The 27,463-nt window shown below is 40.1% G+C and overlaps 1 protein-coding gene across 7 annotated transcripts in view; it reads left to right on the forward strand.

Moving 5' to 3' along the window:
* Positions 1-5,812: 5,812 nt before the first annotated feature.
* The window catches only part of Wdr48 (WD repeat domain 48), a 51,604-nt gene continuing 29,953 nt past the window's right edge, over positions 5,813-27,463 (forward strand). Inside the window, exons 1-4 of one of the 7 annotated variants that reach the window (XM_074060187.1) lie at positions 5,825-5,886; positions 23,151-23,233; positions 24,670-24,743; positions 26,166-26,306. Coding sequence is in view for 3 of the 7 variants with exons in the window: in XM_074060186.1 (XP_073916287.1) it covers positions 6,174-6,272; positions 26,166-26,306 (240 nt within the window). In the remaining 4 variants the exon portion in view is untranslated. Of the gene's footprint in view, positions 5,887-6,097; positions 6,273-17,210; positions 17,277-23,150; positions 23,234-24,669; positions 24,744-24,858; positions 25,010-26,165; positions 26,307-27,463 lie in introns of those variants that run through there. The other 6 variants (XM_074060188.1, XM_074060189.1, XM_020178460.2 and 3 more) reach the window with 6 other exon arrangements.

The raw sequence follows: 27,463 nt of genomic DNA on the forward strand, positions 1-27,463 counted from the left end.
CTTAAGTAAGACTTAATACAGTTCCAGACAGAAACTTTTCCAAAGCATTCCCCATTTGTTCTATGGGAAGACCTCAACAAACCCTTACATCTAGAAACTGTGAAGTATAGCACTCCTGTGGTTCTACCACCAAAGCATTTCATGTGGTTGGCTCATCTCTTGACCTCTAGATTTGAGATTTGCCCATCTGTTCACTTACCACACTCTCAGGCCTACTTCAAGCCAGGTGCCAGTGGCTCATACCTGTAATCCTAGTTACTCAGAAGGCAGAGGTCAGGAGGATCATAGTTCAAAATCAGCCTGGGCAAATAATTTGAGACTCTATCTAGAAAATACTCAACACAAAAAAGGCCTGGAGGAATGGCTCAAGCAGTAGAGCACTTGCCTAAACATGAAGCCCTGAATTCAAACTCCATTACTGCAAAAACAACAATAAAAAACCTACTTCATATGCTTGAGGTCTGAGGATGTGTCTCCTTGGGAGAGAAGAGCTGGGTTCACAGCACAGATTATTTCCCAAGAAATTGTTTCATCTTTCTTCCCATGCTCTGATACTGTTAATACCCTGGTGCCTGCTACATGACCTCCAGTTCTCAGGAGTATTTCTTTCATTAATCTGTACATGGCAACTGTTTTACCCTCAATCATACTTCTACCTCTGGTCAAACTGAAACAAGAAGCATTCCATTCCGTACCATTCTTTCAGCTACGCATGTATGACAGTATCATTGGATGCATCTTTATGGATCTATTAATAATGTCTTTTATCCGTCCCAGTCATTTTCTTCAACAATGCTTCAGTAAATATTCTTTCCCTGTATTTTTAAGTCAACTGTAAGTACACCTGTGAGATGAGTTTCTAGAAAAGGAACTGCTAAGTCATTCTACAAAGACATTATATTGACTTACCCTCCCACTCAGAGTGCATAAAATGATGGTTTTTCCACATCATCTGAACATAGTACCTTATTAAATTTTCCATTTTTTCCAATCTGTATGTGAAAAGTGGTATTCATTTAAAACACATATTTTCTGCATTACAAATGAGATCAAGCATATTTGCATACAATTTAAGCCATTTATTTTCCTTTTCCACATGATGGCTGTTCGTGACTTCTGCTCATTTTTTTCTGTTGTGTTTTTGGTATGTTTTGTACTTGCTTGTAAGCACTCGGTATTATTAAAGAAATTGGCCCTTGGTCATGTGTGCTGCAAATACACTTTCCAAAGAAGGCAGGGCAGCCGTGAAGAGGAGATTTAAGGCAAGAGTAGTACAACTCAGTGAGTTCAGAATGTAACTGTGTGTAGAACCACATCTCACACAACTCCTCCTGCCCTCCAGGTGTGACCGGAGTCCTTAACTTCTCATTCATAGCTGCTCTGCAATGAAGATCTAATTGAAGTGCAAGGAATGGGTGCATTGGGCTGTTGCCATGGAAACTGCCCCCCCACAGCATTTACCATTCAAAGGCTACTGCAGGCATTCATGTACAACAAATTAGCAAAGAACATCTCCAGACTCACAGCCTTAATTTTAAATGCAGTTTGAAGGTGCTTAGAGGCACAAAGAATGCCTGTTGTTTCTATTGAGAGATTACTAGGAAAAGAACTATCTTCAGTTGCAGCTTCTGTGGCAGGATAATTTGTTGAGACATTAGAGTGCATTTTATTTTGCTGTAATTTTCCTTCTCCATCTTCCACTGATGGTTGCCAGTACCTAGTGCTTGCTGGGCTCAGGAGTGGTTTATATTGCTGGGCATAAAACAGAAGCTCTTTGAATATCACTTCTCATCTTGCTTTTAGTGAAAACCCAAGAATGCTGAAGAAATTAAGTTAGAAAGTTGGGTGGAGTGGGGAAGCAGGGGATAACTCAGTTTTCTTTAGAGACCAGAGTAGGTGTCGTGAAAGCAGGAGAGGTTCTGCAAGGAGTGAAGACCACCATTTAAGGCATCCAGGTTGGTGGCAGAACTTGGTTACTCATGGTTTCTCTTAGGGAGACAGGGCCCAAGGCACTGGAATTCCAAGACTTACTAACAATCCCACTCCCAATGTGTTGCGGGCTGGTGTGGAGAGTTCTTGCCTCCACGGGCCAAAGAATTGGTTTGTGAGGCAGTGGATTGACTCGTGAGATAACAAGGTCGGCACACAAAGTAGGATTTATTAGAGAGAAAGGAAAAGCTGCCCCTAGAGATGGACAGGGAGCCCAGAAAATCAGTAGCTCCCTGCTGAGGTGAGGGCTGGGGCTTTTTATGGATGCTTTAACTCTGGGTTAGGGTTGGGTTCTTCCCATTGGCTGTGGATTCGTGTGTGTGTGTGTGTGTGTGTGTGTGTGTGTGTGTGTGTGTGTGTGTGTGTGTGCGCGCGCGCATGTGCACTAGGGGCTGTCTTTGATGAGCTAGACTGTTTGCCCCTTGGGGGTGGGGTGGGGCAGGAACAACCTTGAGAACATCCTATCTATCACCCCTGTGCAGATCTATGAGACCTGTATCTCCTCCTCAGGGTGCAGGGCTCATAGTGCTCTCCATGGGGGATGGGATACTGACTCACAAATCTTTTAGGTTCCCAGACGCAACAAATAGAAGGAAAGGCCAGTGGTCTGTCACTTGCAAGGGATCATGTTGAGACACTGGCATCTTAGTCCTAACCCCCATACTGGGTTGCCTCCCAGTATGAACTATCAGTGTCCTCCTGATAGATTAGGGTAGCAAGGGGAGTGTTAACAATGATTGAGGATAAATTTTCCATCATTTGGTTAGCTGGGAGATCAAAATTATATTTAATAATCTAAAATGACATCTAATTTGACATATCAGAATTGGTGGAGTAAAATTCACACCTACTACACTTTTTTGGTGTAGTATTTTAGGAAGCCCCAGCCAGTTCAGCTCCTGTACAAAAATCACCCCACAGAAAAGACACAATTGTGACTTTTTTTTTTGATGTTTTTATTTTGCCCAGTTGGCAAATACAGTCATCCCTCAGTATCCATGGGACTCCCTTGGATACCAAAATCCTTAGAAGCACAGATCCCTTATATGAGGTGGCCCAGTGTTTGCATATAACCTAAGCATAACCTCCCATAATACCCTACTAAAATGTAAGTGCTATTAGGAGTTGTTATACTGTATTGTTTAGGGAATAATGACAAGAAAGAAAAGTCTGTATGTGTTTAGTACAGGAGCAATTTTTTTGAAGTTACTGTGTGTGTGTGGGGGGGGGGTGCTTTCCTGAGACTTGAATTCTTGGGCTATGTTTGCTTGGCAGGCACTCTGCCACTTGAGCCATGCCTCTGCCTTCAAATATTTTTAATCTGAGGTTAGTTAAATCTGTAGCTGTGGAACCCACTGATACAGAGGACACTTGTACCTGAATAAATTTTGCTTTATTTTCATGAAAAATTATGACATTTAATGGAATAAAATAAGTTTCCTGAAAAGGTACACTGATTATGACTTTTGTTAGTGAGAAATAAGTATCAGGTGTTTTAAGATCTGACATGTCACATTAGAGCCCATGAGTTTCGAAATCACAGATGGCCTGGATGGTTCTCTACTGTCCTCTAGTGGGAAAGTTGGACAGAGGTGGAAGCATTTCTAGAATGGAAAATGGACTGGTACATGTTTCTGATACTGGCATGTAAAAAAAAAAAGACAAAATAAAAATAACTGAAGGCTATTTTCTTCCAGTGTATTACGAAGTAAGTTAATTTTTGAATAATGAGACATTTGGCACTATGATTTCTTATCACTTGGGAAGGAAATTTTCAAAACTGTGTTTAAAACAGGTCTCTCTGATAAGACAAACAGCAAACAACTTTTGACATAAACATCTTCAAGCATTCAGAATCTCTATACAATCTTGAGCCTCTTTCAATTTTTCTTTTTTTTTTTTTTTTTTTTGTTGTACTGGGGTTTGAACTCCAGGCCTCAGGCTTGCTTGGTAGGCACTCTACCACTTGAACCACTCTGCCAGCACACAATTTTTCCATGGGGGAACCAATCTTCCATGGATACTGAAGGATGACTGTATTTAGCAAGTGGGAAAACACAAACAATATAAAAACAATGTCACAAATGTGCCTTTTTGTGGTACAGCTTTTGTACAGGAGCTGAACTGACTGGGACTTTTTGAAATACTAGTACAAAAAGTGTATTCAGTGTCAATTTACTCTACAAACTGATGTATCAAATTAGATGTCATATCAGATTATTAAAATTACACATACAATCCTGCTTTACTTCTGCATAATTATTTAATGGCAATTTTATAGTCCATTATATATTCTAATACATATTTCTTACCAGAAGATCATTAAAGATTTACAAGGAAAGCATGCAGTTTCTCAAAATTCTCCATGAATCTGATTGATATCCATGATAGGCTTGCATTAAACAAGTTTATTTGGCACTTCTGCATTACCTACATGAGTCTTAAAATGCTATTCTTTTTAAAAATCTATCTTTAAAATATCCAGATAATATATTAATCACTAGTAAGACAGTGGTGGTTGCAAACCAAGGTTCTACATGATTTCATATTTTTAAACATAATTTCAAAATAGGTTAATTCCTCTTTAAAAAACAAACACGAAAACATTCATGTCTTCCCTTTTGTGAACCAAATAATAGATTAACTGTATGGTACAAAGACACACTAGAAACCTTTGCTTTGTTCAGCAAATGGATTTAACATGGAGCCAGAAATATGTACTTAAGCACCAAGACAATCTGTGAAAAAGCCTCATCATTTCACAAACCTTCCTCCAGGCTATGAGAACCAGAGAGGCAAGAATAATAGGTGGGAAAGTTCAATCTGATTTAGAACTTCTAAAAATGATAAGAAGCCCACATTACACAAAACATATGAGGCAATCTATCCTAGAAAATTACAGCACTTTGGTCATGTTTCCTGGGAAAGGTGTCATTTAAAATGTTTTGAATATTTCTTACGTACTGCACTCGCATTATCTCATTTAATTTCATAAACCCGTATGTGCCAGGTGTGCTGTACAAGTCTATAATGCCAGCACTAAGGAGGCTGAGGCAGGAGGATGTGAGTTGAAACCAGCCTGAGCTGCACAGCAAGACTCTGTCTTTAAAAACAAACATATGAGATGGGTACCATTTTTAATTCTCACTTTCCAGATGAAGAAACTGAAAATAACAGCAGTTTATTAACTGGCAGAAGGAAAGACCAGCAAAAGTATGGTATATTTGGAAGCAGAAGCCTTCTAGAATTCTTACTTTTTGAACTTAACGAATTTTTACTTTATATGTGTGATTTTTTTTTTCAGGATGTTAAAACTTTTTTTTCATGTACAATATATAATTTATTGCCCAGAAACACTTAAAACAGTATCGAGTCTCAAAGAGAACAAAACTTCCATGTGCTCCTAAGTATTTTGGGAGAAAAGTATAGTCATTTCTGTTCTACCTTACAATCTTGAGGTCTCAGGGACAGGATGTGAGTCCCCAAAGGTCGAAGGCTGACCTAGCACTTGAACCTACAGCACGTAAATATCTTCGGGTGAGGAAGCTGAGAATACCGTTAGGCACTGCCTAGGGATTACACTTATAACGCACAGGCAAGTGAGAATGGTACTCAGTAATGAAGACACCGCGTTTTCTGTGTCGCCGAGAAGTTTGAGCACACGTCTCAGAAGCTGAGAAACAGCGTTATCAACTCTTTCCGTGCTTTCTTCTTGCATGCTCGGCTTCCGGGGAAGACGCCGGGAAAATGGTTCAAGCCCCAGACCGCCTTAGGCCAACAACAAGAGGGCGGGACATCCGCCCTGCCTGAGCCTCTTCCGGAAGTTACGTAGGAGTGTCAACATGCAAGATGGCGGCCCATCACCGGCAGAACACGGCCGGGCGGAGGAAAGTGCAGGTATGGGAGCCTGGCTGCTCGGCCTGCCGGACGCGGCTAGCAGGTCCGGGTCCACCTGCAGCGGGCAAATGCCCTGGGCCGCGGCCGGGCGGAGTGGTGGCTCGGGGAGAGCGGGGCCGGACGCGGCCGGCAGCAAGGGGTGGGGCCGCGACGCTAACGGCTGAGGGAAGGGGCGGGGGGCGACCGGCCTGGCAGTAGGGGCGAGATCCGCGACCCTCGCGTGCCGGGTTCTGGACGCGGGGTTGCAGGTAACCGCTGTCCTGTAGGAATGGGCTTGCAGAGCCGGCATGGGCTTGTTCCCATCTCACCTGCCGCCCCTGACCCCTGTCTTTCTGCGGAGCGTCTGCCCTCGCCGGGTCGTAAAGAAGACTTCCAGGCGCTTCCCGGTGGGTGCGTGGCGGGAATGGGGGGCCTTGCGGGGTCGGGGTGCGGCCGGCCCTGCGGGGTTTCTGCCTAGGGCCCCGCACGTGGGAGCCCCCAGCTTGCTTTGGATGGGAGCCTTCCGGCCGGCAGGGTAAAAACATCGTGGGGTGGTGTGCTGCTGTTCGTGAGGGAATTACAGCCTCTTGAGAATGGAGTTTAGTCTTTCCCATTACTTCAGTGTGCATTCTTGACTCTTTTCATGTTTCTGTAATTTATTATTCATTGGTAAAGCGTTACCTAACCATACGGTGTGTGCTTTGTGCCTTCATGAATTCACTTTTGTTTGGCGTAGTTTTAAGGTATTGCTACCTCCCGTCTTCAGCCAGGGAGGGAGTAAAAGCTCCGTTATAGGTGTTTACCTGCAGGTATAATTTATGTAGTGGCAGCCGGATACATTTCCTCATTAAGCATGTACTGAGCACTTAAAATTAGCCTCAAAGAGAAAAAAGATTGAGAAGGTATAGAGATCAGTAACAACCAAGCTTTCAATAGAGCATAGCATTATATGTAGTTCTGTAGGTTGAAATCAGTGAAGACAAAAAAAGATCTCAGTTGTTGTCATCTTTGTTTTATTGATGTCGTTGGTGACTAGTGTCCTAAGCATTCACCAGATGCTTGTTGCAATCAGTGAAGTTAATAAGAATCTACAGATTACCCAGTCAGGTGATTTTTTTAAGAGTATCAGTGACAGGATTTAAGTAATCCCAGCGTCCATGCCCAGTGGTGAGAATGTTTCCTCACAACTCAAATGTTGTAACTCACAATTGTAGCTGGACACTAACGTGGTGTGTTCTCTGAGGACTAAGAATTATCAGCCTGCTCAGTTTCTTGCATTAAGTTTTAAGAGCCAACAGTAATGGGGCAGGATGGAGAAGATGAACATTAGCTGCAGCAGGTGTGGAAAAACTGAATGTTTTAATAAGCAGAATATGAGCCAGTGTGAGGGAGGTGATAATTACACTCTTCCCTGGTCAGAGGACAAATCTAGAGTTTGCTGTTCCGGCTTTGTTCTTCAATAGCAATCCGATTGGTGAAGTGACTTGAAACTATTTCCTATCAAGAGCATTGCAAAGAGCTAAGATTAGCTTGCTGAAGAGAAGATAAGATTCTGGGAGCTTTCAGAATTTGTCCCCAAGGTATAAAAGCAATGTTAGAAGCCACAGGGATTGATTTCATCTCAAACGTCATTGTGCATGGAAGTGTTTTGTTGTTGTTTTTTTAAAAGCTAGTGCATGTTCATTGCAATAAAATCCACAAACAATACAAAAGTATAAATTGTAGTACTCCTTCACTTTTCCAGTAAAGCTGCAGTATGATTTATAATCCTCGACCAGGGTTTCTCAGCCTGCACACTGTTGACATTTTAGGATGGCTAATTCTTCCTTTTATGTGGGTGAGGAAGGGGGCTGTTCTATGCATTGTAAATTGTTGACTGTCACCCCTGGCTTCTGAGCACCTTCTGAGTTGTGACAACCAAAGATGTCACCAGACATTTTCAAGTGACCCTTTGGGGACAAAATTGATGCTGGTTGAAAACCAGTCTTTACTTTTTCCTGTTTGTGTACTTACATGACTTTTTATTATAAATGGAACCATAGTACTTACTGCTTTCTGTCTTAACTTTGCCAAAATTTTATGTATTTGGGGGTTTTTGTTGTTGAGAAAGGGTCTCACTGTGTAGCCTGGGCCAGTCTGGAACATTTGCTCCTCCTTCAGCCACCTAAGTGCTGGAGTTATGGGCATGAGTCACCACGTACAGCATGCTTTGCCTCAATTTTTTAAAATAAATACTCCCTTTGAGCCACAGTTCCTACTTAAAATTTTATTCTATAGCCGGGCACCATTGGCTCACACCCATAATCCTGGCTACTCAAGAGGCAGAGATCTGGAGAAGCTAGCTCTGGGCAAATAGTTTATGAGTCCCTATCTCAAAAATACCCAACACAAAAAAGGGCTGTTGGAGTGGCTCAGGTGGTAGAGTGCCTGCCTAGCAAGTGTGAGGCCCTGAGTTCAAACCCCAGTACTACCAAAAAAAAAAAAAAAAAGAAAAGAAAAACAATTCTATAAAAGTACATACAGTTTTTCTGTACTTATGCAAGAGTGTAATATCTGTAATTGTCAAACCAATTATGATGTATTCATGCTGTGGATTAATTTGCAATTAAAAAGTAAACTAGATCTGTATAAAAAAGAAATATGCTCAGAAGTTAAAAAAAAGCAAGTCAACATATCAAGGACCCATTTCCACAAAGGAAATAATGCCTGGTCTGGAAGGATATCAATAATTATAACTCTTTTGGATTAGGTTATGGGATTATAGGAAGACAGCGTGAGACATACTTTACTTTAAAATTTAGGGCTGGAGGTGTGGCTCAAATGGTAAAACATCTGCCTAGAGAGTGTGAAACCCTGAGTTTCTGGTGGCACAAAAATAAAATGTAAAATATATGTGACAATATATATTTCTAAACTTTGTTGTTGATGATGATGATGCTATTGTTGTTTTGAGACAGGATCTTGCTATTGTAGCCCAAATTGGCCTCAAACTTTCAATCCTCCTACCTAAGCCTCTTCTCTGAGTACTGGGATTACAGGTGCGTATCGTAACACCTGGCCTTTTTTTTTTTTTTTTTTTTTTTTGTGGCAGTGATGGTGGTATTGGGGTTTGAACTCAGTTCTTTGCTCTTGCTATGCAGGTGCTTTTCCACATCCCTACTCCCATCATTTACTCACAAATTAAAAACAAAACTTTCCATTTTGGGAAAAGATATACATGAGTACTTGGGGGTAGTAAATATATTTTGCCTCTTGGATGAAGGGACAGTGATCCTGAACTCCATTGTCAAGTAATATCCCAAAACAACCCTCAAGATTTGTAATATTGCTAAATAATCAACAGAGTGATCCAAACACACCGCTTATTAATTATGGACATAATGGAAAATGAGTACAGATAGATAATGTCTTAGGTTGTGAGGCTACTCTGCTGTGCTACAGCCACTCAACTCTGTGTCATATGCATTCAGTTCTGCTATTATAGCTTGAAATTAGCCATTGACACTACCTAAATGAATAGGTGTGGTTGTGTTTCAGTAAGACTAGTTTATAAAAAACAAGATTTGAGCTGAATTTGTCCCACTGGCAAACCAGGTTTGGAAGAAGGCAGGCTAGAAGGTATCTCGTTTTTATTTGCAAGGCTGCTTTTTAAAATCAACTGAATTAATCCAGCTACTCAGGAGGCAGAGATCAGGAAGATCACAGTTCAAAGCCAGCCCAGGCAAATACTTCACAAGACCCTATCTTGGAAAATACCCAACCAAAAAAAGGACTGGTGGTATGGCTCAAGGTATAGCACCAGCACCACAAAAATAAATGAATAAATAAAATCAACTGAAATACAGGCACAAGTAGAAAGGACATGGACAGGAAAAACGGATGTGTGAATTAGTAATATTAGTAATATGTAGCCTGATAACTGGAAGTAGCCTTACACAAGAGCTATGTATGTGGAAGAATGGGAAGTGAAGGTTTTTTTAATCTAGTGTGGGCAAAGAAGGCCTTGCTTGAAAAGCCGGCTTTTGAGTGAGAATCTGAAGGAGACAAGGAAATGAGATAGCCATACAGCTATCTGGGGGAAGAACATTCCAGTGACAATATCAGATACAAAGGTCCTAAGGTGAGAATGTGCCTGGCCAGTTAGTAGAGGAGTGGCTGGCCTGGCAGGAATGAAGGAAGAGGAGTAGAAGATGAAATCAGAGGTGGTTGCTGCAGGCCAAATCGTGAAGGGCCCTTTGGGCATAGTGAATGCTGAGTGAGATGAGAAGCAGCTCTTGGATTTTGAGTAGAGGGATGACATGATATATAGTAGTTGTCCCCTCCTTTATCCACATTTGGTCTTTTATTGTTTCAGTTACTTGTGGTCAACTGCAGTCTGAACATAGTAGGTGGCAAATTCCAGGAATAAACAATTCAGAAGTTAAGAATCTCATGATGTCTCAGTCACCCAGGAGGCAAATCATCCCTTTAGTTTATCACCAAGGTCTGTATGCAACCACCCCTTAGTCATTAGTAGTCTTCTAAGTTATCAACTCAGTTGTTGTAGTATCATGTTCAGGTAACCCTGGTTTTATGTAATACAGGCTCCAAAGCTCAAGAGTAATGATGCTGGCAATTTGGAGTGCCTAAGAAAAGTCACTTAAAAAAGAGAAGTGCTTTGGGGCTGGCCATGTGACTCAAGTGGTAGAGTGCCAGCCTAGTAAGTGTGAAGTGTCAAACCCCAAGTCTGCAAGAATCATGTTCGTGCTTTCTTTAAATTAAAGTATAATATATATGTAATATAATATACACATGTAACATATAATATATATAAAACTTGTATTGCAGAATTTTTTTTGAGGTACTGGGGGTCAGGGCCTACACCTTGAACCACTCCACCAGCCCTTTGTTGTGAAGAGTTTTTTTGAGACAGGGTCTTGTGGAATTATTTGCCCTGGCTGGCTTCGTACCGTGATCCTCCTGATCTCTGCCTCCTGAGTAACTAGGGGTATGAGCCACCAGTGCCCAGCCAGAATATTGTTATAATTGTGTTACTTCATCATTAGTTAATCTATGACTGTGCTTACCTTATACATTAAGCTTTATCATAAGTTTGTATACTTGTAGCATATGTATACAAATGACATGTAAGTTTCAGTACCGTCTGTGGTTTCAAGCATCTTCTTGGGTTGTATCTGCCCCTATGAATAAGGGAGGACTATTGTGATGTGTTTTAATAAGATCAGCCTAGCTGCTGATTTTTTTTTATCCAGATATATGAGATAGTGGTTCCAATCAGAGTGATGAGAAATAGTTGAATTCTGGATAAGTCTAAAAAGGCTTGCTGACAGGTTGTGAGATGAGAGAAGTAAGGTTGGCACCAAAGTTTTGGATCTGAGCAACCTAAAGGATGTAATAACCATTAACTGAGATGAGGAGACTACAGGAAAAGACATTTGGAGAGGACTGTCCAGACCTCACTTTTGGACATGTTCTAATTAAGATGCTTCTTAGACATCAAAGTGGAGATGTGCATTAAGCACACCCTAGAGGAGCCTGAGGGAATCACCCAGAGTGTCCCCTTTGTGAACCTGAAGTGCTTTGAAGTCTGTCATCTTTTTTTTAAAGGTGAATTTTGGTGCTGGAGCGTGACTCAAGTGCATAGGCCCTGAGTTCAAACCCCAGTACTGCCAAATACATAAATAAATAAGAAAGTGAATTCTGTGGTTTTTTCTAGAATATACTCATATTTGTATTCATAGGAAAAACTGTTCAGTTGGTGTGATAGGCACAATGGACTGCCCCAGAAATGTTCCTGCTCTAATCCCTGGAACTTGTGCATATATTATGTTACATGATAAAAAGGATTTTCTAGATGTAGTATGGTTGCAAACCTTGTAGTAGTGGGATTATCCTGGGAGCCTTGAAAAGCAGAGGACTTTTCCAGCTAGAGACAGAAGACAGATGTGGCAGAAGGGAGAGACTTGAGGTATGAGGCACTGTACCCTCCATTGCCTGAAAGGACCACAGAGAAAGCATGAGAAAAAATGAAGGAAGTTGTTAGGAGCAAAGATAGATTGACCTTTGTTTGACAGGCAACAGAGAAGCAAAACAGGGACCTCAAACCTACAGTCACAAGGAGCTGAATTCAACCAACAAGTCACATGAGCATGGAAGCAGGCCTTTTCCTAGAGCCTTTAGTAAAGAGCACAGACAGACCTGCCAACCCTGGGCAGTTTGGGCCTGAGAGACCGTAGACAGAAGATCCACTTAAGCCCAGCTTGGACTTCTGACTTTCAGAACTGAAATAATAAATGGATGCTTTTTAAATCACTGTATTTGTGGGCAGTTTTTTACAGCAGGCATAGAAAACCAATCTGATTACCCTTAAATAAGATAATTATCAAAGAAATGTGTTTTTCTTATGATTGTTTCTACCCTCTGGCATATTACCAGGGGTATTTAAGTTTGAAATGCTAAGGCAGGGTTACATGAAGTTCAGTGGACCATCCATCTGTTTTCTTTATTTTAGGTCCCAAGTAATTGCTGGAGAAATTAATCAAACATTGCTTACTGAGCCAGCTACAAATGCTTCACTGGATGCATACTGCTGGCAGACTATTATTTTTCTCTCTATCAGAGTCTCTTTCATTGATTTTTTCCAAATTACACATTTTTTGTTGAAGGTCTGTCTTCTCATCCCCTTACATAACTCATGGTGTCCTTCCACGCCCCGTCCCCCCAAGTTTTTAAGCAAATCAAGAAATGAAGGTAGTTGGATGAGTTCTCATCTCTTAGATGTCTCGATGGAGTTTTTCCATGGCCTTGTTCACTGAGTGCTTCTCTCCAGCATCTTCTACTTTTATTTCTTTTACATCTACCTTTTTGCCTGCAAATTTGCCTATATTAAGTTTCTCTTGGTTTGCTGTTACTTCATGCTATGTTCTTTGCTCACTGGAATGCCATTCAGGAAAACTTTTGTGCTCATACTTGATATGTATGCATCAGAGCCTGCAGCTGGTGATTACTTAATATTTGTTGAAAGAATTAAATCTTCTCCTCTTCTATCTTTCTATATCCAGACATCTTTTTCTTTTAACAAGTTTTGGTTTTGTTTTGTTGTTTTTTGGTGATCATGGGGTTTGAATTTAGGATTTCACACTTGCTAGGCAGATGCTCTACCACATGAGCCACTCCACTAGTCCTTTTGTGTTAGTTATTTTTGAGATGGGGTCTCTTTATGCCAGGGCCAGCCTGGACTGTGATCTTTTCTGTGCTTCCCCAGGTAGATGGAATGACAGGTGTGCATCGCCATGCCCACTCATTGATTGAGATGGGGTCTTGCAAACTTTTTGCCTGGGCTGGCCTTGAATCAGGATCCTCCTGGTCTCCATCTCTTAAGTACCTAGGATTGTAGGCATGGCCACCACACCTGACCTCTTTGACAAGCTTGCAGAGTGGGGGGGAAGGACTAGCACTCTATGCTTGAGCCACACTCCAGTCCATTTTTGCTCTGGTTATTTTGGAGACGGGGTCTTGGGAGCTATTTGCCCTGGCTATCCTCCAACCACAATCCTCCCAGTCTCAACTTCCCAACTAGGTAGGATTACAGGCACGAGGCAGTAGTGCCTGGCTCTCTTTGACAAGTTTTTAATGTGAAGTGTCTTAGAACATGTCAGTGTCTTCATTATTTAATGATCACATAGAATGGATGTATGGTAATTTATTTACCATATTGAAGATACTGTTTTTATTTTATCAAACTATAATTTACTGAAAAATTAATAGTAGAGTTATAAAATAGTAAAGGAAGTCTTACAAAAGGACAAAGATAGATAATGTAGAATGCATAACAGATTAAGGATCAGTTTGAAAGTTCCAGCATCCGACTGATAGGGGTTCAAGAAAGAACAAAGAAAACAGAAATAATTATTAATAATGGATACAAGAAAATTTACCAGACCAGAAGGTACCACAAGCTTGAAAGGGCTCTTTAAATGCAAAGCAGAATTAGTAGTAAAAGGACTAAATTCAGAAATGCTTAACACAAGACAAAAAGAGAAGATCCTAAAAGCTTACATGAGGGAGTGGAGTGGGGGAGAGAATTAAAATTAGGGCTGGAGGCATGACTAAGTGGTAAAAATGCCTGCCTAGCAAATGTGGAGCTCTGAGTTCAAACCCCAGTACTGCCAAGAGAAAGGAAGGGAGGAAGGGAAAAGAAAGGAACCACTTTAAAGTTGAATGAAACAGAATGCTGTTGAATTCAGTGGCAGTAGTAGATATTAGAGGAAGTAAGCACAACTCCTTCAAAACCGGAAGTTTTTGTACATAGATTGGTTTGTTTTATTCTAGCAGTGCTGCAGTGATGACTCAGGGTGTTGCACATACTACACTAGTACTCTACCACCCAGCTTCATTCCCACACTTTGTACGTGGACTTTTTTGTCCTAGTTAATCTACTATAAAGGTGGGGGACAGACATTTTGAGTCATGCAAGGACTAAGTCTCCACCCATATACTTTTTCTCCAGTTGCTTTCTTAAGGTCCTAGGGATGTACTTAGCAAAACAGAGGAGTTAATAAAGAAAGGAAGTGACATTAGAATTAAGGAAACAGTAGTTCTAGCCAGAAAAGCAGTAATGGGAAGCAGCAAAGGTGAGGCAGTGCCAGTAGACCCAGGGGGCAGCCAGCCCAAGTGGAAGTGAGAGGGTTCTGAGGGAAAGGTTGCTGAGAACAGAAGGTGGTGGGTGAATTCTGTGGTATAGAAACTGAAGAAAATTGAAGCTAAAGTAGAGGAAAACATTGAAGGGGAAAAGAAAGATAGTTAGAAACTTTAGGGAAGACAGAAAGCTCTGTGAGGAAGGAAATTATTCACAATAAGCTATAGTAGTCAGTCCCTACAGAGTCACAACAATGTAGCCTTCATAATTCAACCAAAAAAATATTATGTTGGTGGCACATGATTGTAATCTCAGCACTCAGACTGAGGCAGAAGGATCTCAAGTTTCAGGCCACCCTGGGCTACATAGTGAGACCTATGACAAAAAAAGTAGTAGTAGTAAGTGTGTGGTTGGAAGTGTAGAAGGAGGAATATCAAGGGTATTATAGCGCTGTATCCTAATCTACAATACCATGAGACACTCAGGAATGTCTAAAATGGTTGAGCCAAAAGTTGTAGCAAAAGCACGGTGTTTAGTGAAAAGCAGTAAATATCCAATAGAGACAATCAAGAATATAAAATTAATTATGTTTTAAGGTAGAGACTGGGTATGGGGAGCCTTACCCAGACAGTAGAGAGATTATTTTTCATTACAGTCTTTTATTACTGTCAAATTTTCCAAATACAGTCAAGAATTTCTTGGATAAAAATTAAATTATAGCTGGGTGCTGGTGGCTCACACCTGTAATCCTAACTACTCAGGAGGCAAAGATCAGGAGGATTGTGGTTTAAAGCCAGCCTGGGCGAATAGTTCACAAGACCCTCTGTTGAAAAAAGCCCTTCACAAAAAAAAGGCTGGTGGAGTGGCTCAAGGTGAAGGCCCTGAGTTCAAATCACATACTGCAAAAAAAAATTACAATTTTGTTTTATTATTTTGAACACGGGGCCTAACACTTGCTAGGCAGGCACTTTACTACCTGAGCTACTTTGCCAGCCCTTTTTTTGTGTTAGGTATTTCAAGATATATTTTCAAGATAGTTTCTCATGAACTGTTTGGCCAGGCTGCAATCTGTTGGCCTAGAACTGCAATCTTCCTGAGCTCTGCTTCCTGGGTAGTTAGTGTTAACAGCAAATTGTGTTTTCAGAAGACCTTGGTTCTTGCGTTCCAGTATGGAAGAATCCAGGTAGAACACATAGGTGTAAATGGAGTTTATTAAAAGTTAGGGAAAGGGAAATACAAAGAGAGAATGGTGGGGTATAGGTGTAGTCTGCCGGCAGAGAGAGCATGCTTTTCTTTTTCAGGTGCTTTTAAAACCTATGCTAACCCATGTTGAGGACAGACCCAGGAGACTCCCACCCAATAATGAAGAAGTGGGGAGGGACATGGTGGTTCCCAGCCAGATGTGTGATTCCCAGTCTGGGCCATCCCGGGGCAACCTATGTGAGCACCAAACTTCTAGCCTGCCTCAAATTCCCCCTGAGAGACAATATTCCAAAAAATTCTTTTTGGGGTTACTGCAGGGGGACAGTCCATCTTTAGTATTTGTTTCAAGCTGACAAGGGGCAGCAGACCCTGTCTTTAAAGGGAAATTGTCTCTTCTGTTTTTTTTTCCCCTTGGGGCTCGTTTGGATACAGTGTGTCTGAATTATTGTCCAGCATAGTCAAAGTTCCTCATGGAGATCTGGGTTGCTTATGGAGATCTCCTTCATCTGTAGGGATCGATAGTCCTGTTGCCTCATGATTTGGGTTTTAAAGGCTTTTATCCTAGAAGAGATAAATCTGGTTTAGAGGGCATGACCTGAACATTAACAATGATAGGAGCATCAGAAGGAGCCCTGCCAGGTGTGGCAGGAAGGATAACGTAATTTTGAAAAGTGACAGAGAGTCTTATGGTAACTTTGTCTATAGGTGTTTATACCTGTAGCTATTTTTAGCTCTTAGATGGTCCTCTATTTTGGACTGTCACTATAGTGGGCAGTTAAGGGCTAACTACATTAGCCAGGTGTACCAGGGAGCAGGTGTCAGTCCAATTAGAGAGTAAACATCAATGAGTCAGTTCTATACAGAAAGAAGACTCGCAGCATCCTTAAGCAGAAGTTAGATACCATTGAAAGTTAAACATCAGACAAGGGACTGATAACCAGAATATACAGGGAACTTAAGAAACTAAACTCTCCTAAAATCAATGAACCAATTAAGAAATGGGCAACTGAACTAAACAGAACTTTCTCAAAAGAAGAAATTCAGATGGCCAAAAAACACATGAAAAAATGCTCACCATCCCTAGCCATAAAGGAAATGCAAATCAAAACCACACTAAGATTCCACCTCACCCCTGTTAGAATAGCTATCATCAAAAACACCACCAACAACAGGTGTTGGCGAGGATGTGGGTGCACTGCTGGTGGGAATGCAAGCTGGTGTAACCATTGTGGAAAAAAAATTTGGAGACTTCTTAAAAATCTAAACATAGAGCTGCCATATGATCCAGCAATCCCACTCCTGGGGATATACCCAAAGGAATGCAATACAGGTTACTCCAGAGGCACCTGCACACCCATGTTTATTGCAGTGCTATTCATAATAACCAAGTTATGGAAACAACCAAGATGCCCCACTATTGATGAATGGATCAAGAAAATATGGTACTTGTACACAATGAAATTTTACTCAGCCATGAAGAAGAATGAAATCTTATCATTTGCAGGTAAATGGATGGAACTGGAGAGCATCATTCTGAGTGAGGTCAGCCAGGCTCAGAAGACCAAAAATCGTATGTTCTCCCTCATATGTGGACTTTAGATCTAGGGCAAATGCATCAATGTGTTTGGACTTGGATCATATGACAAGGGCAGAGCACATACGGGAGATACAGGAATAGGTAGAAAACCCAAAACATGAAAGCGTTTGGTGTCCCCCCTCCAGAGGAACTAATACAGAAACGTTAAAGCGACAGAGGTTAATATGAGAAGGGGATCAGGAACCAGTGTAAAGATCGGTTAGAGATGAATCAACATGGGTCGTAACACATGGGTACACAAAAGCAATGTTAGGAATCTCTCTGTATAGCTATCCTTAGACTCAACTAGCAAAAACACTTTGTCTTCCTTATTATGCTTGTGTCTTTTCTTCAACAAAATTAGTGATAAGGGCAGAACAGGACCTGTCTGGAACTGAGGGGGGGAGGAGGGGAGAGAATGGGGGAGGGAGGCAGGGTGGAGAAATGACCCAAACAATGTATGCACATGTGAATAAATGAATAAAAAAAGAAAAAAAAATGAAATAAAATTTTCAATGTCTACAATCACTAAAAAAAAAAGTTATATTGCCTTTGTTTAAACTGAAGGCCTTAGCCAAAGACATGAGTTTGCCTTTCTCCAGAAGCCTAAAAGGCTTAAATATTAGTGCACATGTGTAAGAACCTTTTTAAAATCTCTTGGCTTTTGGCTACTTTTAGAGGTCTGGCATAATTGACTCCATCAGCATCTGGAGAAATCCCCTCATTTGTGTAGTCCTTTTGAACAAGTGGCTGAACACCACTTGTTCCTCTGAGAAGTTGGGGGGGACGCTGACTGCTTGGGGACCATGTCCTCTTAAAACTGTTTCTCTGAACAGTTGTCTGAAGATTTTGCCACTTTGGCAGTTTTTTGTCCCTTGGGGCAGGATTGTTTCTCCCAGAAAGTCCAGAAAGTCAGATTTTGTTCCCCCGAGGAGGGGAAGCAACACATCAAGCAGATCAGAAGTCAGTGCCAATACCACCTTTTTGGCCACATTAAGCAACAAAGAGACTTATTAAAAAATGGCTCTTAGGCTGGGCCTAGTTAAATCTAATTGCTTGTCCTGTATTGACACCTTTAAATTGTTACAGTTATAAAGTTTTTACAAGGAAAATATAAAACAACCCCAACTTAAAAATTTCTGACACTTGTCAGAGTCATTTTTCATGGGCTTGCCTGTAAATGTTCTTGAAGAATCAGAAGTGTAATGACAAAGCTTAAAGTAACCATTGTTAATTACTGTTTAAACCTTGAATTTTGATTAGGTAAAGTAACAAGTTGGTGGTTGTCAATACTGTCAATACAGTATTGACAGTTAAAAACCCTAAAATTTCCAATTGTTAGGGAAAGGCAGTGTCAGTTATTTTAAATAGCCCCTCTTTTGATGCTCAGTTGTATATCATATATATTATTTAGCCAATGTTAGATAAACTAATGTTTATCTGACAAACAGATGTCAGGTAAACCAATGTTTATGTGACAGATGTCAGGCCTAAATGGTAGAACTTTTAGCATTTGTTATAAAAAGCAGAAATGCCAAAGATCTTACTAGATAGAATGTACGTTAGATAAAAGAACTATAGCTGTTTATATGTATATATTTTAACTCTGTAAATGATTTAAAACATTTAAAAACATGTACAAGGCACTAGCAGTATTAGAATCATTTAAAAGAATTTTTGCTTAGCTTAAACTTAGTTTTTTTTGGTGATACCAGGAAAATATTTTAGGGTTTTGGCAGAATGTAAAGAATATTAAATAATTTTAAATGGGCCATGAAAAGAATTTGTTATCTTATTTTTGACTAACAGGATCAAAACATCTCCCAGTACTTAAGGGTATAGCTGAGTGAATATGTTGGCTTCTCCTATGCTGGTTGGTGGTAAGAGAGAGGGAAGGGAAGGGGGAAAATCCATTAACCCTTCCACCCCTGCACAAGGGCTCCTTAGTGGAATTCCCTATGCTGGCTGGTGGAGAGTGAGAGGAAAAGGAAGAGAGGAAAGTTGCCCTTCTGGAAAGAGAAAAACAAGAGCTTTTGAGATTCATGGAGTCTCCTCTTTGTATATTAAGGCCTCAATACAGTTCCCACCAACTTGTTTCCATCAGATGTCTCTGGAGCAAGCAAGTGGCAGATTACTGTCTTTCAAGTCATCTGTTTTCCTAAGGGCCCTCTCTTCTACCCCTGCGTGAGGATTCCTAGATGGGATGTTAAAGAGGCTGATACCAAAAACAACATATAAAACGAAAAGATAACAATGTAAAGGAGGACAATCTGTTGATTGTTAAAAGGGAAACATCTTAATATGAACTTTTGTAACCAGTACAGAATCCAAATCACATCAAGGTAAACTTGGCTGATACAAACCCATTGCTCGTGGTTAGCTTTCATATCGGGCCCTTGGGTTGTAGCCAGCTTGTAAACTGAGAAAAATGGGGGAACATGTATACTTTTTAATAATAAACTAATTAAGGTTAATACCTCAAATGATTAGATACACACACAGAGATAGGGGGGTAAGCATAAAGTTAGGAGACCCAGTGACTGAGAACCATGGCTTGAATGTTATTAAGAAATTACATCCTAGACTGCTGATGTTAACTAACAGAATGATTTGGATTGTTTTTGACCTGGATGTAGCCCCTGGAGCCCAACAGTAACAGATTCAGTCATTGGGAGTTAATGATGCACATAATTTAGTATTTTAGGATTAGTTATCTTTTTGTAGACTCCTTTTATCATTACATCTGGAGGGTGAGCTTTTGTTTGGTTTTGGTAAAATTTTGTATCAGCCTACATCACCAAAAGATCTTTATAATTATTTTGATAAAACAGAAACACATTCTTTTTTTTTTAACACACATTAGTACCTTAAATTTTGACCTTGGAAACTTTTAGGCAAACTTTAAATTATAGCCAACCCAATTATACATATATAAACTTTCAAGCTTTAAGACTTTGATTTGAGTCTTGAAACAACCTTTGTAAAAACCCAAATTTAGATAGCACTGTTTTTAATAAACCTCTTAGTAACCTTGTACCTTAAAAGACTTAGGAAGAAAATTGAATTAAACCAATCTACAAGAACACAAGGGTCAATAAACCTAATTATAAATTACACTTATGATAGAATGAAACAGAGATTATTGTACATAAATTTTTTTGTCCTAAGGCAGAGGATAGTTAGGCCTGGGTGGGATTAGAACTTCAGATAACTTTTGAGACAGTTGTACACATTAACTTTATAAAAGTAGTTTAAGAACTGTCCTAAAGACATTTACACACACGGATGTTTTAATCTAGGCATGCCAAAGAATAAGTGCACACAGTGAGCTCAAAATTTAGTGGTCACAAGTACATAGGAGACAGACGAAGACATACACAAAAAGCACACAGTGACATAAAGACATACAAAATGATCACATTAATTAAGAGTGTACTCTCAAATCAATTTTTGTCATTATCTTTAGCAGATTAGTCAGTTAGATTCCTAAGTAGTTCACAACAGCTCTTCAGTGCAAGCACCCTACCCTTCATCCAGTCCTTAACAGACCAATGCAATAAGAACAGCATGTAAAAACCATGTTAATCTAGAGAATTTTATCCATAAGTTAGTTGTAATTTTCCTAGAGGTTGGCAAGATGACATCATCCATGAGTTTCCTGTCTCTTGGGAGTGGCAAGATGGTGCTGGACATGGGGTGGCTTCATCCTGGTGGCAGCATTCCCTGTGACCACATGGTCTCTCCAAAGGGTCTCTCAAATGGAACACAAAGACATGTTACATGCAGCATAACATGCTCAAAATTGCAATCTGTTACAGGAATAAAAGACATTTCCCCCTGAGAGACAAGCATCCATATGGGTTAGTCATCCTAATGAAAAGACCAAATAATTGAAGCAAGCTAAGGTTAGCCTCCTTGGATGTGACATCACTTTATAGTTTTGGAGAATTAGTCAGAGGTTGTAGAACCCTTTTAATTTTGCCTTTAGAGTAAGTGAATTTTAAATAAGTTACAATTTGTTTTTTATTAAAAATATACATTATGAGTGACCAATGTCAAATCCTTAACTAAATGGCACTGTTTTTAATTTTAGAAAACATACTTAAAATTTAAATACAGTAAACATTTAAAGACAGCAACAGTCAACATCACAGCTACACAGATGTAACATGTTAATTTAGATTTCATCTTTGAGTGAAATTTAGAATCTTTGGCTATGATAGGCACACAAGTCCTTGTTAGCCCTGGGATAAGGGAGTGTAACCTCGGGATGAGCATTTCTATGACCCCTGTAGGCCACAGGACAAGAAGGACAATGAGAACACTAATGATAGTTGGGATGTGGTGCCCAGGGTGAACAGAGGCATGGCGGGTAAGGTGGGCGTGGGACTGCTGGGTCAGAGGAGGAAGAGAGAGAAAGCTGTGGATAAGAGAAAGACAGTCCAGCCAGGTGCAGGACCCACGTCTTACGGGATGTTGCCCCTCCTGCCGCCACCATTGCTATGGGTTTGGGGACCTGCACAAAGTGCAGCTGGGGAGAGTATGTGTGGTCCCATTGTGCTGCCAGGCCATTGCCTGTATCACCCCCAGTTCCCCAAGCCTCCCTGGCCTTCCCAGTGGTGGAAGCAGAGTGGCTGTGCTGGCTCAGGCACTGCAAGCCTTCCAGGTGGAGGCTGCTGGACAGAGACTGCCAGCCTGGGCAATGGGCCCGAGCATGTGCACATACATGCACAGGTGCTTCAGTCCTTTTGTAAGCTGCAGCCGCAGCTGTAACTCGCAGCACGCAGGCTACCACTGCAGCTTTTGAGTCCTGTGGGCAAATGTTGCATCCTGCCAATCAGGGTGCAGCCTGTCTGTGCCACTCTCTGGGCTCCAGGTGAGTCGGGAGCATCAGGTGGATGTTCCAGTGTGAGGGTCCCACACCATCCAAGCTGTAGGTAGTGTTTAGTTCCGACATATCAGGTGGAGGGGCATGGGGCCAGAGGATAAAGAAGGATAGACCAGAAGAAAACAAAGCAACAAACATGTATTTTACGTCTTTCAAAAAAAAACCTCCTGGCTGGCTCACCAAATGTTAACAGCAGCTGGTGTTTTCAGAAGACCTTGGTTCTTGTGTTCCAGCATGGAAGAATCCAAGTAGAACATGTGGGTGTAAACAGGGTTTATTAAAAGTTTGGAAAGGGAAATATAGAGCATGGTGGGGTATAGGTGGAGTCTGCCAGTACAGAGAGCTTTTATTTTTCAGGTGCTTTTAAAACCCGCACAAACTTATGGTGAGGGCAGATCCAGGAGATTCCCACCCAATAATGAATGAGTGAGTCGGGGTATGGGTGGTATAGGCCATCCCTGGGCAACCCACATGAACTCCAAACTTTTCCAACTTCTAGCCTGTCTCACAAGGATTATAGGTGTAAAGCACTGGAGCCTGGCTAAATTATAATTTTTAGAAACAAAGTAATATATATGCCCAGTGTAAAATGTTCAGACCATATAAAAAGACATGAGTGAGTGAAAAGTTGCCATTACCCTATCACAGAGGAGATTTTATAGTGTATCAGGTAGTTTTACATGTGTATCCCTCCAAACTTACGCATTTATTTCAAAGTGCAGTTTAATAATTTGAAATACTTTTACAATGATGATTATAATATATTGCAGTGTTGGACCATGCATTTTACTTTAAAAAAATCATGTATTCCTGTATTCATGTTGACCTATATCAACATTTTTAATGCCTGAATAGTTCTTTCTTCTCCCTCCTCCCTCCCCCCCGTCTCTCCCTCCCTCCCTCCCTCCCTCCTTCCTTCCTTCTATCTCATCTGTCTCTGTTGTCTCTGTCTCTCTGACTCTGTCTCTCTTTTCTTGCAGTACTGGGGATTGAACCCAGGGTCTTGTGCATACTAGACCAGCACTCTACCACTGAGCTACATCCTTAGTATTCTCTTTTATAGGTATGTGTGCCAAAATTTACGTAACTAGAATACTTTTCTTTTACATTTTTAAAAGATCACATCTGTAGTAGATCCCTTGAAGAAATTGTCACAGGCTTTGTTTACTAAGAATTACTTTCTACCTGGAATAAAATCCCTGTTAATTCTTTCATCATTGCCTACTGGACCAGTCACATAATTTCCCAGAAGTCTGAAGTTTTATTTATATTGTACAATCTCAGTTAAATGAGATGTACTCCAGATATAAGTAGCCTTGGAGCCCCAGAGAAAGAGATCAAGAGGGACTGGGCTAAACTTGACATGAACAGAGAGAGACAGAGATTGAGATTGAGAGACTGAATTTGCAACAGATATGTATGCCTTTTATAAGCCAGACACTATAATGGAGATGCAGTGGCAGGAGGACAAGGCATGCAAGTTCCTTTCCCTTTTGGAGCTCTTATTCTAATGAGAAGAGATAAGAAAAAAGATGAATATGGAGTGTAGTAAGGACTGTGAAATAAATAGGGTAAAGTTGGTGAGGAGTGTGGGATAAGGGAAGGCCTTTCAGAGGTGACCTGTGTACTAAGACCTGAAGGGGGAAGAAAGGTAGAAGAGATAAAAGCTGAGGGAAGAGTATTTGTGTGGAAGTTGGAAGGGTACAGAATTATCTTGGCATAGGGAACAGTAAATGAGATGGGATGGGAAAGAGCTCGCTCAAGGTGTTTGAGGAACAGAAAGGAGTTTGCGGTGACTCATGAAAGAAGACCAGGGAAGTTAGTTTGAGGTGAGTGTGAGGATTTACAGTTAGAACCAAGGCATTTGAAGAGTTTGGACTTTAAATTTGATGAAAAGCTGGCTGGTGGATTGGCTCAAGTGGTAGAGCACTTGCTTAGGAAGCATGAGGCCCCGTGTTCAAACCCCACTACCACTAATAAATAAATAAATTTGATGAAAAACTATTAAAAGATTTCATCAGAGACGTGCCATAATATGATTTTTAATGCCTCAAGTGATAACTGTATTTTCTGCCCTTGCCCCAAGTTAGGTATCCTTGTATCCTTATGTTAAATTCTCCTTTAAAAAAAAACAAACACCAAAAGCTGTTTTGAGTGGGGTTTCAGTTATGGTTACTTGGCACCCAAAAACCTGTATTAAGGCAACATCCTTGTAGCTATTTGTGTGTATACAACCCTGGCCCTTTCTAGGATTAATTCCATTTTGTTCCTCCATTGCCAGTTAACCACCACTTGGGTGGTTTCCACTTTGTGGCTATTGCAAATAATGCTACTTTGAACATTATCACATACACAAAATGTTTTGACTTATATTTGGTCAAATCACCATTGCACTTTTGTCTGTAAAGATTACCATCTTTCTTGTCATGTTAGCAGTGCCTTCTCAGTTTAGAGACTAAATATTTGCTTTGTTTTAAAATTTTTTATTTTAAATTTCAGCTTTCATGACATATGAAAATTTATTTTGGTTTAAGATGTGGAGAAGATATGTATAATTTTCCCCAGTAGAATCAGTAAGTGCTCCTAATTTACTAAATAAATTATCATGTCCTCCCCAATTTGAAACACTTTATATAAAAATAGAAAAGTTTCTAAATTTTGTTTTACTTCGTTGATGTTTTTATGTTTACAGTTGTAATTCCAGTGTCTCAATAATGCCTTCTAAGATCTTTGAAGTTTGTCCTCTCAGGCTGGGGCATGGCTGAGTTGGTAGATCTCTTGCCTAGCAAGAGCACAAGGTCCTGAGTTGAAACTCCAGAACTGCCAAGAAGAAAAAAAAGTATCCTCTTCATTACCTTCATTTTTAAAAAGGGTGGGCGGGGGAAGCTGATGGAGTGAGTCAAGTGGCAAAGTGCCTAAATTCAAGCCCTAGTACTACCAGAAAAAAAAAAAAAAAAAGATCTGGATGTTACAAAAAAAATTACACTCTTTTGTCAACTTCCCATGGAATTCTAAACAGTAAATTTATAGATTTGAGAAAGAATTGTCAATTTTTAGTCTTCTGTGCTACATAGCATGTGTCTCCCTTATTCAGGTTTTTCTTTTGTGTACCTTTTCCTGTTTGTTATGTATCATCCTTGTGAAATGTGTTTCTAGTTATTTATTCTTGTTATTATACTTGATTCTCCTCTTCTTCCTCCATTATATTTTTAACTAGTTTTTCATTACGTTAGAAAAGTTTTGCTTTGGGCTGCCAACCATTTTTATTGGCTTTTTCTTAGCTGCAGTTGTTTTTGGTTGATTCTCTCATGTTTTCACAAGAAACAAATAAGAGATCATCAACAATAACAAAGTAAGGCAAAGTACCCTGTAGGAAAAGTTAACTGTGTTACAGGAACTCAGAACCTTACAGGCGTTTGTTTGGCAAGTCAAAGAAGGCATTTGTTTTGTTTTGTTTTGTTTTTTTGAGGAAGCTTCTTTTCAACAGAAACATGAAAGCTTTGATAGGAGACAGACAGGTGGGAAAGTTTCCAAGCAAAAAGGACCAGTATGTCTGAGACAGGTTGTGTGCAAGGGCCTGGAGCAAAGGTGAGTGGCAGGAGAGGCCAACAAGACACTTGAGGCATACTAAGGAGTTTACATCAAATTATGAGTCCAGTAGTACACAAGAGGGACGTTTTGAACAGGGGTGAGATACATTCCCAGTCACATTTTTGAAAGATTACTTTAGCTCCTTTGTGAAAAGGAATTAAAGACGAGTGGAAGGGGAATCCAGTTAGGAGGCAGTTGCATTAGTTCAGCAGGAAACCCTCCTTATCTGGGACTGGGCTATCATTAATGTCATTCTTCTCTGTCCTTTAGATTTTATAGAGTAAAATAAAAACTTAAGTTGACTTGAAAAATAAGTTTTATAATAGAATTGGCCAATAGTAGGCTGCATTTTATTATTGCATGACTTGTGACTTGATAAAAAGCATCTGTTGATATGTTGTCAGGTTTCCTATGTTATTCGAGATGAAGTGGAGAAGTACAATCGAAATGGAGTCAATGCCCTGCAGCTGGATCCAGCACTCAATAGGCTTTTCACAGCTGGTCGAGACTCCATCATAAGAATATGGAGTGTCAATCAGCACAAGGTAAATTTCATCAGTAAGATTTCCCTGGCTAGTACAATGCTTTTTTTCAGTTTCCGATTTAATCTCTTTGAGCACTGTTTGTGTACACTCTGCAAAAATTTGCAACCAGAATTCTGTAAGCCTCTGAGAAAAACCATCTCTAAGAATTTCAGAGGTATTTTAGCTAAAGCAGGGACTCCATACGTTAGGTTTGCTTTTGAGAGCTCTCTGCCATAAAGGAGCTGGTAAGGAGTGATTACTTTCCACAGTTTTTCTGCTTTGTGAACCCCAAAAGCCTCTTGACAACCACGCTTTAAAAAAAGAAAACAACAGGTAGAGTATGCTTTACATTTATAATTGAGTTTGAACAACTATTTAGTTTTCTTTATTTAAAAGTGATTGGGTTCAAACCCAAGTATCACCCCCAAAAATAATTAATTAAAAAAATAAATAAAAGTGATTAGGGTTCCCACAAAATCCATAGGGCTTTTGTCAGATAATAATATAATATAAAATATAGAACTATGAAGACAGCATGTTCTCATTTCTCAGGAATTTTTAAATCCACTGTCTTAAACAGAGAACATTACGTATATGGAAAGATAAGTCTCCAAATGGGAAGGAATTCTTTTGGTGTTTTGCTTGAATGCCTATATTGTGAATGACATGGAAAAATGAAATACAGGGAAAGAAAAGAAACATTTATTTTGATCTGAACTATATGCCCTGCCAGACACCCTTGGGACTTTCATATCCAACAAGATCTTAATTCTCATGGTAATCCCTCAAGATACCTATTATGCTCCATGTTCATAGGTGAGAAAACAGGCCCAGAGAAACCTATGGGTAAATGGCTAGTTAGTGGCAGAGAATTAGAACCTGACCTACCTTCAACCCCTAGTGCTAGACCTTAAATTTTTAAGTTTATTTTTTTAGCAAGCTCTACAAGTGGGTGTTCAGTGCAGAAAGAGAACTACTATGTAGCAGAGTTGCTAAGTAAGGTTTCCTTTAAATGAACTTCTGTCCAGTAGGCATTGAATTCTTTGGACAATGGAGACAGTGGTGGTCCAATGTCAAAAGCATAGAAAGTAAGAAAACTATGTTTGGCTTTGAAATGTTCTTGATAATTATATTTGAATTGGAATGTCACTTTAAGGAAAAACCTCAAAAGAACAAAA

Source organism: Castor canadensis, chromosome 17 (assembly GCF_047511655.1).
Source record: "Castor canadensis chromosome 17, mCasCan1.hap1v2, whole genome shotgun sequence".
Taxonomy (NCBI): Eukaryota; Metazoa; Chordata; class Mammalia; order Rodentia; family Castoridae; genus Castor; species Castor canadensis.